Raw genomic sequence first — 13,126 nt, forward strand, 5'->3', positions numbered from 1 at the left:
GGGCACTTTCCCACTCTCATTCCACAGAGATTCGTATTCAAAAGAATAGCACATTCTATCTATATATGCCATATACCTAACAGCCACTGAGAGCCTTATCCTCCATGAATTTGTCTAATCCCCTTTTAAAGCCATCCAAGTTGGTGGCCATCACTACATCTTGTGGTACTTAATTCCATAGTTTAACCATGTGCTGCATGAAGAAGAACTTCTTTGTCTTTTGAATCTCCCATCATTCTATATGCTTGATAATGTTACCTTTTAACAATGCTTTCCACCAATTTACCCAACAGATGTTAAGCTAACCAGCCTGTAATTTCCCAGATTTCCCCTGGTTCCTTTTAAAAAACTAGCCACTGTCCAGTCCTCAAGTACGGAGCACAACACTTAAGGACAAGTTGCTGTTAGAAGCATTTAAGTTCTTCATGAATTCTTGGGTGGTTTAACCTATAAGCAATTTATTTATTTAGTCATTATTATTATTATTATTATTGCATTTCTATACTGCCCCATAGCCGAAGCTCTCTGGGCGTTTACAACAATTAAAAACATTAGAAACAAGTATACAAATTTAAAAAACACATTTTTAAAAAACAATTTAAAAAGCAATTTAAAAACTAAGACCTAAACCTTCATCTCTTATCACCGCTATTTGCCTCAGCTCTCCAAACTCCCTTCTTGAGTAATCTCAGTTTAAGTACAGGTTTTCTGCAGGGATAGGAATGTAACTTTCATCATCTGCAGCAAAGATGGATACATTCAGCTTCTCTGCAAACTATCTTCCTTTACTACACTTTTAACTTCCTTGTTATCCAAAGTCCAATTGCCTCCCTAGTTGGTTTTGTTTCTCATGTATTAAAAATTTTTAAAGTTACTTTGAGTCTTACTGTTTCTAGCAATATGTTCCTCAAATCATTTTTATTGCATTCCTTATTATCTGCTTATATTTCCTTATAGTGGCAATGTTTAGGATAGTTTTAGTGAGCAAAACTTTCATTTTCTGTAAGAAGCCTTCTTGTCTCAAATAGTTTCCTTGACTCTGCTCAGGTATCCTTGACTCTGCTCAGGTATCCTCTTGGATTTAGTAGTACCTTTCCTGAACTGTGGTATTCATTCTGGCTGAGATTCTGTGCAGAGATTTCACCCTACTGACTTTTCCTTTCAACTTCCTTTTTTACCTGCCTATCATTGTTGGGAAGTTTCCTCCTCTGAAGTCAGATGTGACTATATTGGACTTCCTTGGCAGTTGTTCACTTATGTACACATTGAAATTGATAGTATTGTGACCACCATTTCCCATCGGTGCAACAATACTGATGACATACACCAGATCTTGGGTACCACTTGGGATTAAGTCCTGAATTGCTTCCAATCTGATCTGTTCTTTGACCGACTGTTCCAGGGTACAGTTGTTTAAGGTGTCTAGAAATGTTACCTTTTTCGTGAGCATGCACTTACTCTCACATAGATTGGGTATCTGAAGTCACCCAGTACTAAAACACTTCATTTTTTGGATCTCTTCCTAATTCCATTCTCTGGTGAGGGGGGCATTTATCGCCAGTACTAAATTACTTTTGGGGCCTGGTATTGCCACCAACAGTTATTCTGAGGAAGTATATGTCCCTTGGGGGACTTCTAATTTATTTGTCCATGTTCTCTGCAATCTAAGACGTGACACCACCTCCAGTATGACCTTCCCTGTGAGATGTATAGAGTCTATAACCAGAGAAAACCATGTCTCACTGGTTCTCTCAATTTCACAGGTTTCCATTATGTCCATTCTTATCTATGTTCTCCTTTAAAACCACACTGTAGCACCCCATTTTGACTCAGAGTTTTCTAACCGTAGCATATGAGTGGTGCCCCCCTCCAGATGTCACTAGTATGTGTGTTTCCCTCTGTGGCACTTTGGCTAGCTATCATGTTCTACTTACACTCAGTGCTTAGCTCTACAAAGTTCTTGCAATATGGCTGTGGGACCCAATTCTACTGTATGATAATCAATAACTTCCACTGTAATTGATTCTAAATTACCACTGTCGACATCATGTTGTAGAAGCCTATTCATGCTCTTTTGGGTGTATATGAAGATGTTTTGCCAGATGCAAAGCAGATTCTGGCAACTGGTGGGAGCAATTAAGATTGCCATCCTATGCAAACTTGCTTCTGAGGAGACATAGGACTGCAAAAAGAGTCTGAAATTACTAATATTGGTATGTGCCACTAATAAGGCTCCCGTACATAACATGTGACAGAAATGATAAAAGCATTTGACAAAAACAGCCCACCCTCCCCACTCCTTTTTCTATTTGCACTTACTTCTGACTCATTCAAGAACACACAGCTGTCTAGATTTTTCTCAACAACTATAAGGGCTACTAGGCATATGTTACCAACATCTTCTTTAAAGTTGAGATGATCTGTTTTAAAGAGCACATTCCCAACTTCTGGTACATTTCACAAATCCCTACCCGAGGTTTAAGTGGTTTAGAGATACATATTGCAACGCACATTCCTCAGGAAAATGCTCATAAGAGAGGAGTTGACTGAACAGCTTTATGTCTGGCTCCCTGCACTGCAGTTTTCCCATCTGTAAAATGGAAATCACCACCTTCCTGAGCCTATAAAGGTAGTTCTGGAAATGCATCTCATCAGACTTAGTATCTCTAATAAGTATCGAAGCTGTCTCCAAAGCTGTATTACGTTATATATGTGAACATGGGTGATGAGTAAAGTTGAACAATGAGCTGTGAATAGTTCCACTCCATTGCCGGAAAATCTCAAGACCACCTCTTCCGTTTCCTGAGAGTTCACTGCAAACATGCACGAGTACAGTTTGCTCTTACAAAAAAAGAAGAAATGTCAGGATTCTGTAAGACACAACATTACGTGCTTGAAGACTGGATGTTGCCATTCTTAATCATGATTTTTACCCTCTTGTGTGCAATTCAGCCAGATAAGCGACTAATAAGTCGAATAAATAAATAAATGGAGCCCTCAATAAAGCAGCAAGCTATAGGTGACAGTAGGACAGGAGAAGGAAACAGATTTACCCAGAATAGTATCTCTCATTAATTGCACAAGTGGAAGGGGGAAGATGTATGGTGGTATTACAGCAAAGAGCCTGCTGCTTTTTGGCTAGCTTTCTTTAGCACTGCACTACTGCAAGTCATGATATACAAATACCTTCAAATCGTTTGTGGCTGTCATAGTCCTCTGAGCAGGGTACCTCAATGAATTTGTATTGTAGGCTTTCACCATGATGGGCCAGGACTTCTGTAACTCCATCTTCGCTTAGCAAGTAGCTCCCACTCAGGAGGTAGCCAAGCATGGCAGATGAGAGAAGGAATGCCACTTTCAGCCACTTCTGGCGTGAGTCTTTCTGGACATTACTTTTCATGCCGCTGAAAACAAAATAAAGTTCTATTGTACGAGAACAACAGTGCATTGCATTTTAATAGCAAGATATTTCTAGTGGAGCAAGCCCAAGATTAATCCTCACCTGCAGATATGGAAGCTATTATCACAAGTACTAACAGGAACATAAGAGAAACACAACTGTGATCTCAATTAGACATACAGTGCCTTGCAAAAGTAATCAGACTCCAGATTAAAGCTCTCATGTTACTGAATTACAAATGGTACATTGTAATTTCGTTCTGTATTATATTTTAGTTTGAAACATTGAAACTCAAAATCAGTTATTGTCAGGTGACATTGGTTTTAGATTGGGAAATGTTTGTAAGAAATATAAAAAACTAAAACATGTTGCTTGCATAAGTATTCAACCCCTGTGCTGTGGAAGCTCCCAGTTTACACAGATGAAAAATTGCCTTATCGAGGACACAATTACCTTACCATTGGCCTCCGCCTGTGAACCATTAAAGTTGTTGCCACGTTGTCAGGATTAAAAACCCCACTGTTGAAAGATCACTGATCAGGCAGTGGATCTGAAGGAAAATGAGGACCAAAGAGCATTCTACAGAAATGAGAGATCATGCATAGATTAGGAAAAAGGTATAAAATAATATCCAAGTGTTTGGATATCCCAGGGAGCACAGTTGGATCAATAATCAGGAAGTGGAAGCTGCATCACACCACCCAGGCACTGCCAAGAAAAGGCCACCCCTCAAAACTCAGCTTTCGAACAAGGTGGAGACTTTTGAGAGAAGCCGCAGAGAGGCCAACAATCACTTTGAAGAAGTTACAGTTCAGTGGCTGGGAGTGGAGTAATGGTGCACCAGTCAACCATATCAAGAGCTCTGCATAACACTGGCCTATATGGGAGGGTGGCAGGAAAGAAGCCGTTACTCAAAAAGTACCATCTGAAAGCACATCTGGAGTTTGCCAGAATGCATGAGAGCGCCCCGGCAGCAATGTGGGAAAAGGTTTTGTTTTCAGATGAGACCGAGTGTTTTGGCCAAAACTCAAAGCGCTATGTGTGCCGCAAACCTAGCACTGCCCATGCCTCAAGACACATCATCCCTACAGTAAAGTATGGTGGTGACAGCATCATGCTGTGGGGATGCTTCTTATCAGCAGGGACTGGGCATCTTGTTTAAATTGAAGGAAAGAGGGATGGAGAAAATATAGGGATATACTGCAAAAGAACCTGCTTCAGTCCATGAAAAACTGATGCTTGGGAAGAAATTCACTTTTCAGCAGGACAGTAATCCCAAGCACAGGGCCAAAGCGACACTGGAGTGGCTCAAGAACAAAAAGGTGAATGTCCTACAGTGGCCCAGTCAAAATCCTGGTCTCAATCCCATTGAGAATTTGTGGCACTCTTTGAAAATTGCAGTCCACAAGTGACACCCAAACAATCTGAATGATCTGGAGTGAATCTGCCAAGAAGAATGGGCCAAAGTCCCTCCAGCACTGTGTGCAAAGCTAGTACATACCAACCCCAAAAGACTTAAAGCTGTTATTGCAGCGAATGGTGGCTGTACCAAATATTAATGTGGGGGGGGGTGAATGCTTATGTAAGCAACATGTTTCAGTTTTTTATGTTTCTTACATTTCCCAACATAAAACCAATGTCACCTTACAATAATTTATTTTGAGTTTCAGTGTTTCAAAATAAAATATCATACAGAGAGAAATTACAATGTACCATTTGAAATTCAGTAATATGAGAGCATTGGTCAGGGGTCTGATTTCTTTTGCAAGGCATTGTAGATAAACATGTGAACTGCAACACGTACTTTATAACGGCAGTGAAGACATGCTAAAAATCTTGCTTTGAGGGTCACCTTCAGACACCCTATATATTAAATAGAGTGCACACATTAATTGACAGCCAAGAAAAAAGAGAGTTCAGAATTCATATTATTTAGATGTTAGGAGATTAGGCTAGAAAATGAAAGCTTGTCATCATTTCAACCATTGGCACTTCTTCACTCTCTAAATCAGCACTGGGGAACCTCTAGCCCATGGGGCTTATTAGGGTCTGCAAGGCCTCCCCATGTGGCTTGAAACATCATTTCATTTCAGCCAAGCCATACCCACCTATCCTACACCTGATCTTATGTATGAGGTCAGGTGTAGGGCAAGTAAAGACACAGCTGGGCCAAATGAGGATTTGCAGGAACTGCTGATTAACAGCACTTTCCAAGACCTGCGCAAAGCACAGTGCATCTGGCTTCACAAGCATCAACAATCAGCTGATTATCAGATCTTGTGGAGTGCTGTGTACCTGGCTTCTCAAGCACCAACAATCAGGCTGTGCCTTTACCTGCACGGTTTGATTGTGGGCCAAAACAGGTCACCTGATGTTAGGTGACTGATATATGAGCAGCCTGGGTGATTGACAAGAGTCAGTTCCCCACCCTCGGTCTAAACATAAATGGATACTGAAGGAGTCATATACCATGGACCAAGTGTACATGCACTCCAACGGCAGCCTAACCAGTGAATGTAACTTCACTTCAAAGGCTTCATTCACATGGGACTGCAAATCCATCACCCAATTTTAGCTGAGAAAAAACAGTCTGAAAAGATTCATCCGTCACAATTCACTCTTCATTAATAACACATGGTTCACTATATATATCTGCTCTCCTCAATTCCACAGAGAATCTGAACACCTGTGCTCCACCTGTTCTCTCTAAATAACAATCAATAGCAAAGCTATAAATGCTTCATTTTGTACAAATTGTTGCATATTCTGATTTTTTTATCCTGCCAATCCCCCAGCAGACATTCTCTTCTATTCTCAACAACTTGCAAGGTAGATTAGGAACAGCATCTTTGCCAGGTCTAAGGCCACCCACTGAGCTTTGGGGTCTTCCCTGGTCTAAATCCAATACTGTAGCTATTGCACTACACTGAGGAATGCTAGATAGAAGTGAGTGTTTATTAAGAAAAAGGAACATTATGAGTGTCAGACTGGGACCTGGGAAACCAGGTTTCAAATCCCCACTCAGCCATGGAGCTCACTGGGTGACCATGGGCCAATCACTGTCTCTCAGCCTAATCTACCTCACAGGGTTGTTGTGAGGATAACATTGGGAGGGGGAAAAACCATGTCTGTATACCACCTTGAGCTCCATGGAGAAAAGGTGGAATATAAATGTAATAAATAAATAAATAGCTTGTTACAGAAGTATCAAGTCCAAGAAGGTGGTATGCAAATAATGAATTACTCAGCAAAAAATCTAACAAAGTCCCATAGAAAATTTATTCACGCACAGTAGTTTCCCTTCAATACTACCACCCATAATGCTTGTTCACACATTACACTGAAAACAGGTATAAATTATCTTTATACACATACAAGTGTTTGTGTGGAAGAATGTACACTTGTTGATTTGTACAGCTAAGTTATTTGTGTACACAGATACAGAGTCTACACTCATTGAACATTACATGTTAGTAAATGTACGAGTGTACCACTCAACTACTTTCTACACAGATTGCACACTCATTGAATGTAACATGTGAACACCCAAATAACGTTTTCAAAGTATGGCAGACCATCAGCACCTCCTTCAAAGAAGTAGAAACGTTATTTGCTACCCACCATCTCCACGCTGAGGCTGGGACCAGCTAAGATGGAATCCCTGCAGACACACAGCACAAGCCTTTACGCACACGCTTGCTTGAAAGAAAGCCCCACTGAATTCAATAGACGCTTACTCCTAGATAAGCGTGCTAATACTGCAGTCACACACATCGAAGCCAAACCAACTGGACATTATGGAAGAGTAGTCCTACATTGCGTTAATAAGAACCAGGATTGAAGCTTAGCATCAAGGAGCAGTCTGGTTTGAGGGAACCTCCTAGGAATGCCTGGTCCGGGTCGAGGAAGATAACAGACACGTGCATCACGCCCCATGGAACTAAGCAAGCTCCCCTAATCTCAGCAGAGCTTCCTCTCCAGTGAGCTCTATACGATTACAGCTCACAGCCTGGTACTTCCAGCTAGCTTCCCTCCCACAGTGCCACGAGCGGCTCGCTCGGCTGCATCTCCCCAGAAAAGGTACCTGCTGAGTCGACGGCGTTCCTCCGCCCGAGCTCCCACGCCATCCACGCCGCTCTCCGGAGTCTTGGAACCCACTCGCCGCTGAGGAGCCATCCCGTTAACTAAGCAGCTATACCGGGATGTCAGAGCGACACCTTCGGGAACCCGGGAGGTGGGTGGGAAGAAAGGGAAAGGCAGCGACCAATCAGTATTCTCTTTGCCCGAAGCGGAAGCTGCCGGGAAAGCTTTACAGACAGACGCAATCGATTTCGGAAAGCGAGAGCCTTATGGAAAGGCAGGCGAGATAAATCGAGTCGAGAGACAGAGTGGAGCGCTTGAAAGCGGACGTGGAAAGGGACGGAGATGGTGTTGTACTAGAAGGCGGGCTGGTGCGCATTGCAGAGAGGCAGGTGGGGAGTTTAAAATAAAAGCCTAGAAAACTGCAAACCCCCGGCAACGAGAGGGAGCTTAAGCCAAAGGACGTTGGGGCCTAAGCAATCTATCCCCCAGGCAGCACGATGCTGTTGTTATTGTTGTTTCCCATTACTTGTCTCATTGCTGCTGGTCCACGTCTGCGAAGGAGGGTCACGTGCTGACGGCCGGTGGGTGGAGAGGGGAGGTGTTTAGCTAGTGACCCTGACTGATGTAGAGAGAGAGGAGTTTTCCTTATGACTCATAAGCTAAAATTGATCCCAGAATTGAACGGGAAATGCTACTGTCCTCCTCATCGCTGAACGTTGCATGTGTGTCCACTTTTCATCCTGGAATCTTAGGCCACATTCACACCAGACATTTATTCCACTTTAAACAGTCATGGCTTTCCTTAAGGAATCCTGGGAATTGTAGTTTGTGAAGGGTAATGAAAGCTGTGAGAAGACTGTTGTTTCCCTCACAGAGCTACAATTCTCAGAGTTTTCTAGGAAGACAAAATGACTGTTAAACCACTCTGACAAGCTGTAGCTCTGTGATGAGAATAGGAGTCTATTAACAATTTTCAGCAAGCTTCACAAACTACACTTCCCATGGTACTTTGGGGGAAGCTATTACTGTTTAAGGTGGAATAATAGTGGAATAAATGTCTGGTAGCCTTAAACGGAGCATCTGTCTGCTCTCCATCATCGTAGGTGGATATGGGTCTGTTGATTACCTTGCTGTTGCCCATGTAAATTCCTTTATTTTTGTCTTCCCTTATCTGGGGATGATCCATAGCTCAGTGATAAAGGACATGCTTTGCAAGCAAAAAGTCCCTGGTTCAATGCCTGGCAACTCCAGGTGGGGCTGTGAAAAGCCCTCTCCGAAATCACGGGCATTCAGTACTGACGATATATACTAAGTCATTGCATTGGTGATCACTCGTGGCCGAGTAAGATTGTCTTCCAGGGTAAGGTCTTTAACAGTGGGTCTGTAAGTGACTGTGGAGGCCAATTCTGGATCCACGCAGCCTCCCACAGTGAGGACATAGGTTTCCAGATGGAAGATGGTCACGATGAGGATTTGCTTGACGTGCCTTCCGCTTAGCGAATGAAGAGTAGCAGAGCTTGGAAAAGTTACTTTTTTGAACTACAACTCCCATCAGCCCAATCCTGTGGCCATGCTGGCTGAGGCTGATGGGAGTTGTAGTTCAAAAAAGTAACTTTTCCAAGCTGTGAAGAGTAGAGTGTTCGAGGATCGGGATATTCGCAGGGAGACCAAAATGCTTATTTACAAAGCCATTGTACTACCAACCTTACTGTATGCCTGTGAAACATGGACCATCTATAAACGCCACTCCCAACTTCTTGAAAGATATACTAAGGAACATGGGAATGTAGGTAGTTGCCTTATACCAAGTCAGACCGTTGGTTCATCTAGCTCAGTATCGTCTACACTAATTGGCAACAGCTGTCTGAGATTTCAGGCAGGGTTCTCTCGCAGTCCTACCTGGAGATGTGTAGGATTGCACCTGGATCTTCTGCATGCAAAGCAGATGCTGTATCACTGAGCTATAGCTTCTCCCTAATAATACTGAGCTAGATTGGGTGTGTGTCCTACAGTGATAAGTTATGTAACTTTTTTTTGTTCTTAAATGTCTGTTTGCATCTCAGAGGATTTGGACATGTAAAAATCACCCAGCAAGGCTGAAGTATGCACAACAACCACTGTAGTTATAAGGTGTGAAAATCAGTGTGGTGTACTGGTTAGAATGTCAGGCTAGGAATAGCAGACTGAGGCTCAAATCTCCATTCAGCCATAAAACACTGTGGGTGACCTTGAGCCAGTCATTATCTCGCAGGGTAGATTGAAACAGAGGGAAACTATGTACACCATCCTGAACTCCTTGGAAGAAAGGTGGAATATACATGTAATAAATAAACTTGTATGTATCACAGTGATTATTGCTTTCCCCCATGGAAATATTTTTAAAAAAAGGTTTTACATGAACAGTAAGAAAAAACAAACAAACCCCCTTGATACGCATGTTATTTGGTCTTGATGGATATTTGGAGAAAATTAGGAACTAGATTTTCATCTTGATGCCAATGTGTTGCCTTGCGCTTTTTTTGCCATGTGGGCCCAAGGGCTGGCTTAAATATTGTATTCATGGGAATGTTCATGGGAAGCTTTCATTTTTTAGATTCTCTTTTAGATATGTGAGGAAATGAGCCTATTCATAATTTTACTGCTCATTTCTAGGTATAAGCACTTGGTTTTCCTACTCGCATCTGGAACATGGAAGAAAACAGAGTAATGGTTTCTTCTCCGTTTGAACTTCACCTAGTGCACTTGGATCTCAAGGGTGCTCCACCAAAGGTCTCGTACCTGGCAGAGGTAACAAAGTGTTAGTCGGTGTAATCAGAGAGCCGAACCTATGCTAGTGTTGATTTATTTGATTTCATTGTGTCCAGTGCAGTTTTTCCACTGTTTTGCACTATGGAGTTGGATTGCATCTTCGGTTTTGCTCTTCCAGCATGAATGGATTTAGTCATATCACCTTAAAGCGAGTGTAATAAAAAGGGCTACTTTCTGATAATGTCTGTGTCCTTGTTTAAGTGCAGCATTCCCCAACCTGGTGCCCTTCACATGTTTTGGATTACAGCTCCCATCATCTTGACCATACTGGCAGGGGCTGATGGGAATTGGAGTTCAAAGCATCTGGAAGTTACTAGGTTGGGATAGATTGCTGTGTGGCATGTACTTTTTTTTTTTTTAAAGGTGGGAATGTCAACTCTTTTCATACTGAGAAAGTGTAATTCAGTGGTTCCCCAACTTTTTTTTCCTGTAGACTACTTGAAAATTGCTGAGGGTCTTAGCAGACCACTTAATTATTTTTCTGCCTGTTGTAGCAATTGTAATTCCATAGAATTCAAATTGTAATACAATAATATGCAATATAAAAAATAAAAGAAGCAACATAAACACAATTAAAAATTAATAGGGATATTCAGTGTGATGGATATGCCGTCTCCCATCTTCAGCCACAAACATACCTCAGACCATCTAAATTAGGCTCACATACTGGTGACCCATGGACCACAGTTTGGGAACCTCTGGTGTAACTGAACCAGAGGTTACTTTTCTTTGAATTAACCACATCTAAGACTGAGACTTGATTACTTCAGAGGTGCATGATGACTAAACTGCTATTTTTTATGCACTTAGCAGTTCACACTCATGTCTGCTTTGGCTGAATATTTTGTCAAAGCAACTGGAAAAAAATAATATTCTGAAAATGTCCACACTGTATGTTGATCTGAGGAGTTGGCAATCCTGAGGTAGGATGAGGGTCAGAGCTGTACTGCCCTAGGATTTATTCTAGCCCCATCTAAATTTGAGAGGATTGAACCTGAACTTTGCTTTGCCTCTGTACACTAGCAAGTGCTTTGTCCAGCTCTGAGACTCAAGAGCATACTACAAGACAAGCCACTCCCTTTTACTGTGCTAATATTAAGATTAAATTCTGAACTCTCACATGCTCTGCCATGTGTCACATTGGTATTCACTTCAGTATGTGCGCTAGGTAAGCCATCTGGGAGGTCAGGCTTCCTAAACAGACCAGAACATCTTGTGCTGGGTCCTACGTTATCTGCTTTGGTACTTGTGAAGCAGCAGTTCCACTGGTCAAGATAGTAATAGTATTGTTATGAGCCTGGGGGTTGGGATGGATGATTCCTGTGGGTCACCTTTCCAGCCTCTGATTTCGAATCCTGTGCCTTGGAATGAGGAACTCTTTGCTGGTCAAATAAGTCTTTTGTTAACCAAATAGATTGGCCAGGTAAGATAATGGACCGATCAGTTGCCTAGCAACAGAGAATGGGCCAGGAAGACTCCTTTTGTCATTTAAACTCTACAGGAGAGCCTCCCCCCCCCCCACTCCTGGCAGCTAGCAGAAGTTGTGTGCTTGTAGTTTTAGTGTGTCTAGAGAATTGCTGGGAACTGGCAGGCAGGCAGAGAGGGACTGGCTCTCTGCACCATGGCATTTGGGGTGCCTCCTGCAACCCAGATGGAAAAGCTGGATATTGGACTGCTGATGCATTGAACCCCTCTGTCCTTGAGCTCAGGTTGGAATGTGTGTAAATAAATAAACCATATTTCTTAAAGACACCGCAGTCTCCGCTGACCTTCTTCCCAAAGGAAACCAAACCCTGGAGAAGCGCAGGGCCCCCCGAAATCTCACTGCTTGGAGATTTGGGGAGGTGCGCAACAGTATTGTCTGCTCTGTTGTTTTAGCTGCCTCTATTTGCCTTCAATTATTGTTTTATTGTTTTGTTTATTGCATAGCTTCTGTCATTCAGAATTTTTTATAACGTATCCCACCGTAGTATCTTTATAGATGAAGCATGGGTTATAAATATTAGAAATAAAAAAAAGATATTGTGGCACAAAACAAGTGGAACCATGAAGTTCCAGAACAGTAGCTGCATAAGCAATGGTGCTGTTGTGCAAATCCTATGTCTCATTTGTGCATCTGTGGTAAATTAATTCATGGATTTTTTACAGTGCAGATGTAACCTTCTTGATCATCTCTGTGGAAGTGAATTCTTCTTCACCCCATAAATTGCTATTGTATTCCTGGAAGAGCTGTTTGCATGGCCACGAACTTAGATAGCTTTAAAAGAAGATTAGACACATTCTTGGAGGATAAGGCTATCAATGGCTGCGCTCTGCCACCACAGTCAGATGCAGTATGCTTCTGAAAACCAACTTCTGGAAGCCGCAGGAGGGGAGAGTACTCTTGTACTCAGGTCCTGCTTGTGGGCTACCCATGGGCATCTGGTTGGCCACTGTGAGAACAAGATGTAGGACTAGATGGGCCACTGGCCTGATCCGGCAGGCTCTTCTTATGTTCTTACATCACAGTAGCTCTGATGGTATGGCAGAACTCAATTTAGTATGCACATAAGCAAAACATGGGAAGCTGCCTTATACCAAGTCAGACCAATAGTCCATCTAGCTCAGTAATCCCTATACTAACTGGCAGCAGCTCGCCAGGATTGTTTGTGTGTGTGTGTGTGTTCGTGTGTGTTCGTGTACTACCAGCCCTACCTAGAGATGCTGGGGATTGAACCTGGAGCATGCAAAGCAGATAATCTGCCATTGAACTATGGCCCTTCCCAATTTCCCCTTCTTGTGCTATTAGAATTTACACTTGTACAGAAGGAAACTATACAGGAAATTGTCAAAGCC

General features: G+C 42.4%; 2 protein-coding genes across 4 annotated transcripts in view; one reads left to right on the forward strand and one right to left on the reverse strand.

Annotated features, from left to right (window-relative positions):
* The window catches only part of OGFOD3 (2-oxoglutarate and iron dependent oxygenase domain containing 3), a 68,065-nt gene extending 59,875 nt beyond the window's left edge, over nt 1-8,190 (reverse strand). The window contains exons 1-2 of one of the 2 annotated variants that reach the window (XM_061616381.1): nt 7,485-8,178; nt 3,187-3,404 (exon numbers count right to left, since the gene is read on the reverse strand). In XM_061616381.1, coding sequence (XP_061472365.1) covers nt 3,187-3,404; nt 7,485-7,576 — 310 coding nt within the window. In that variant the 5' untranslated portion in view covers nt 7,577-8,178. Of the gene's footprint in view, nt 1-3,186; nt 3,405-7,484 lie in introns of both variants that reach the window. The other variant, XM_061616382.1, reaches the window with a different exon arrangement.
* The window catches only part of HEXD (hexosaminidase D), a 38,864-nt gene continuing 33,362 nt past the window's right edge, over nt 7,625-13,126 (forward strand). Inside the window, exons 1-2 of one of the 2 annotated variants that reach the window (XM_061616375.1) lie at nt 7,625-7,872; nt 10,136-10,270. In XM_061616375.1, coding sequence (XP_061472359.1) covers nt 10,172-10,270 — 99 coding nt within the window. In that variant the 5' untranslated portion in view covers nt 7,625-7,872; nt 10,136-10,171. Of the gene's footprint in view, nt 7,873-10,135; nt 10,271-13,126 lie in introns of those variants that run through there. The other variant, XM_061616378.1, reaches the window with a different exon arrangement.

This window comes from Rhineura floridana, chromosome 3 (genome assembly GCF_030035675.1).
Source record: "Rhineura floridana isolate rRhiFlo1 chromosome 3, rRhiFlo1.hap2, whole genome shotgun sequence".
Taxonomy (NCBI): domain Eukaryota; kingdom Metazoa; phylum Chordata; class Lepidosauria; order Squamata; family Rhineuridae; genus Rhineura; species Rhineura floridana.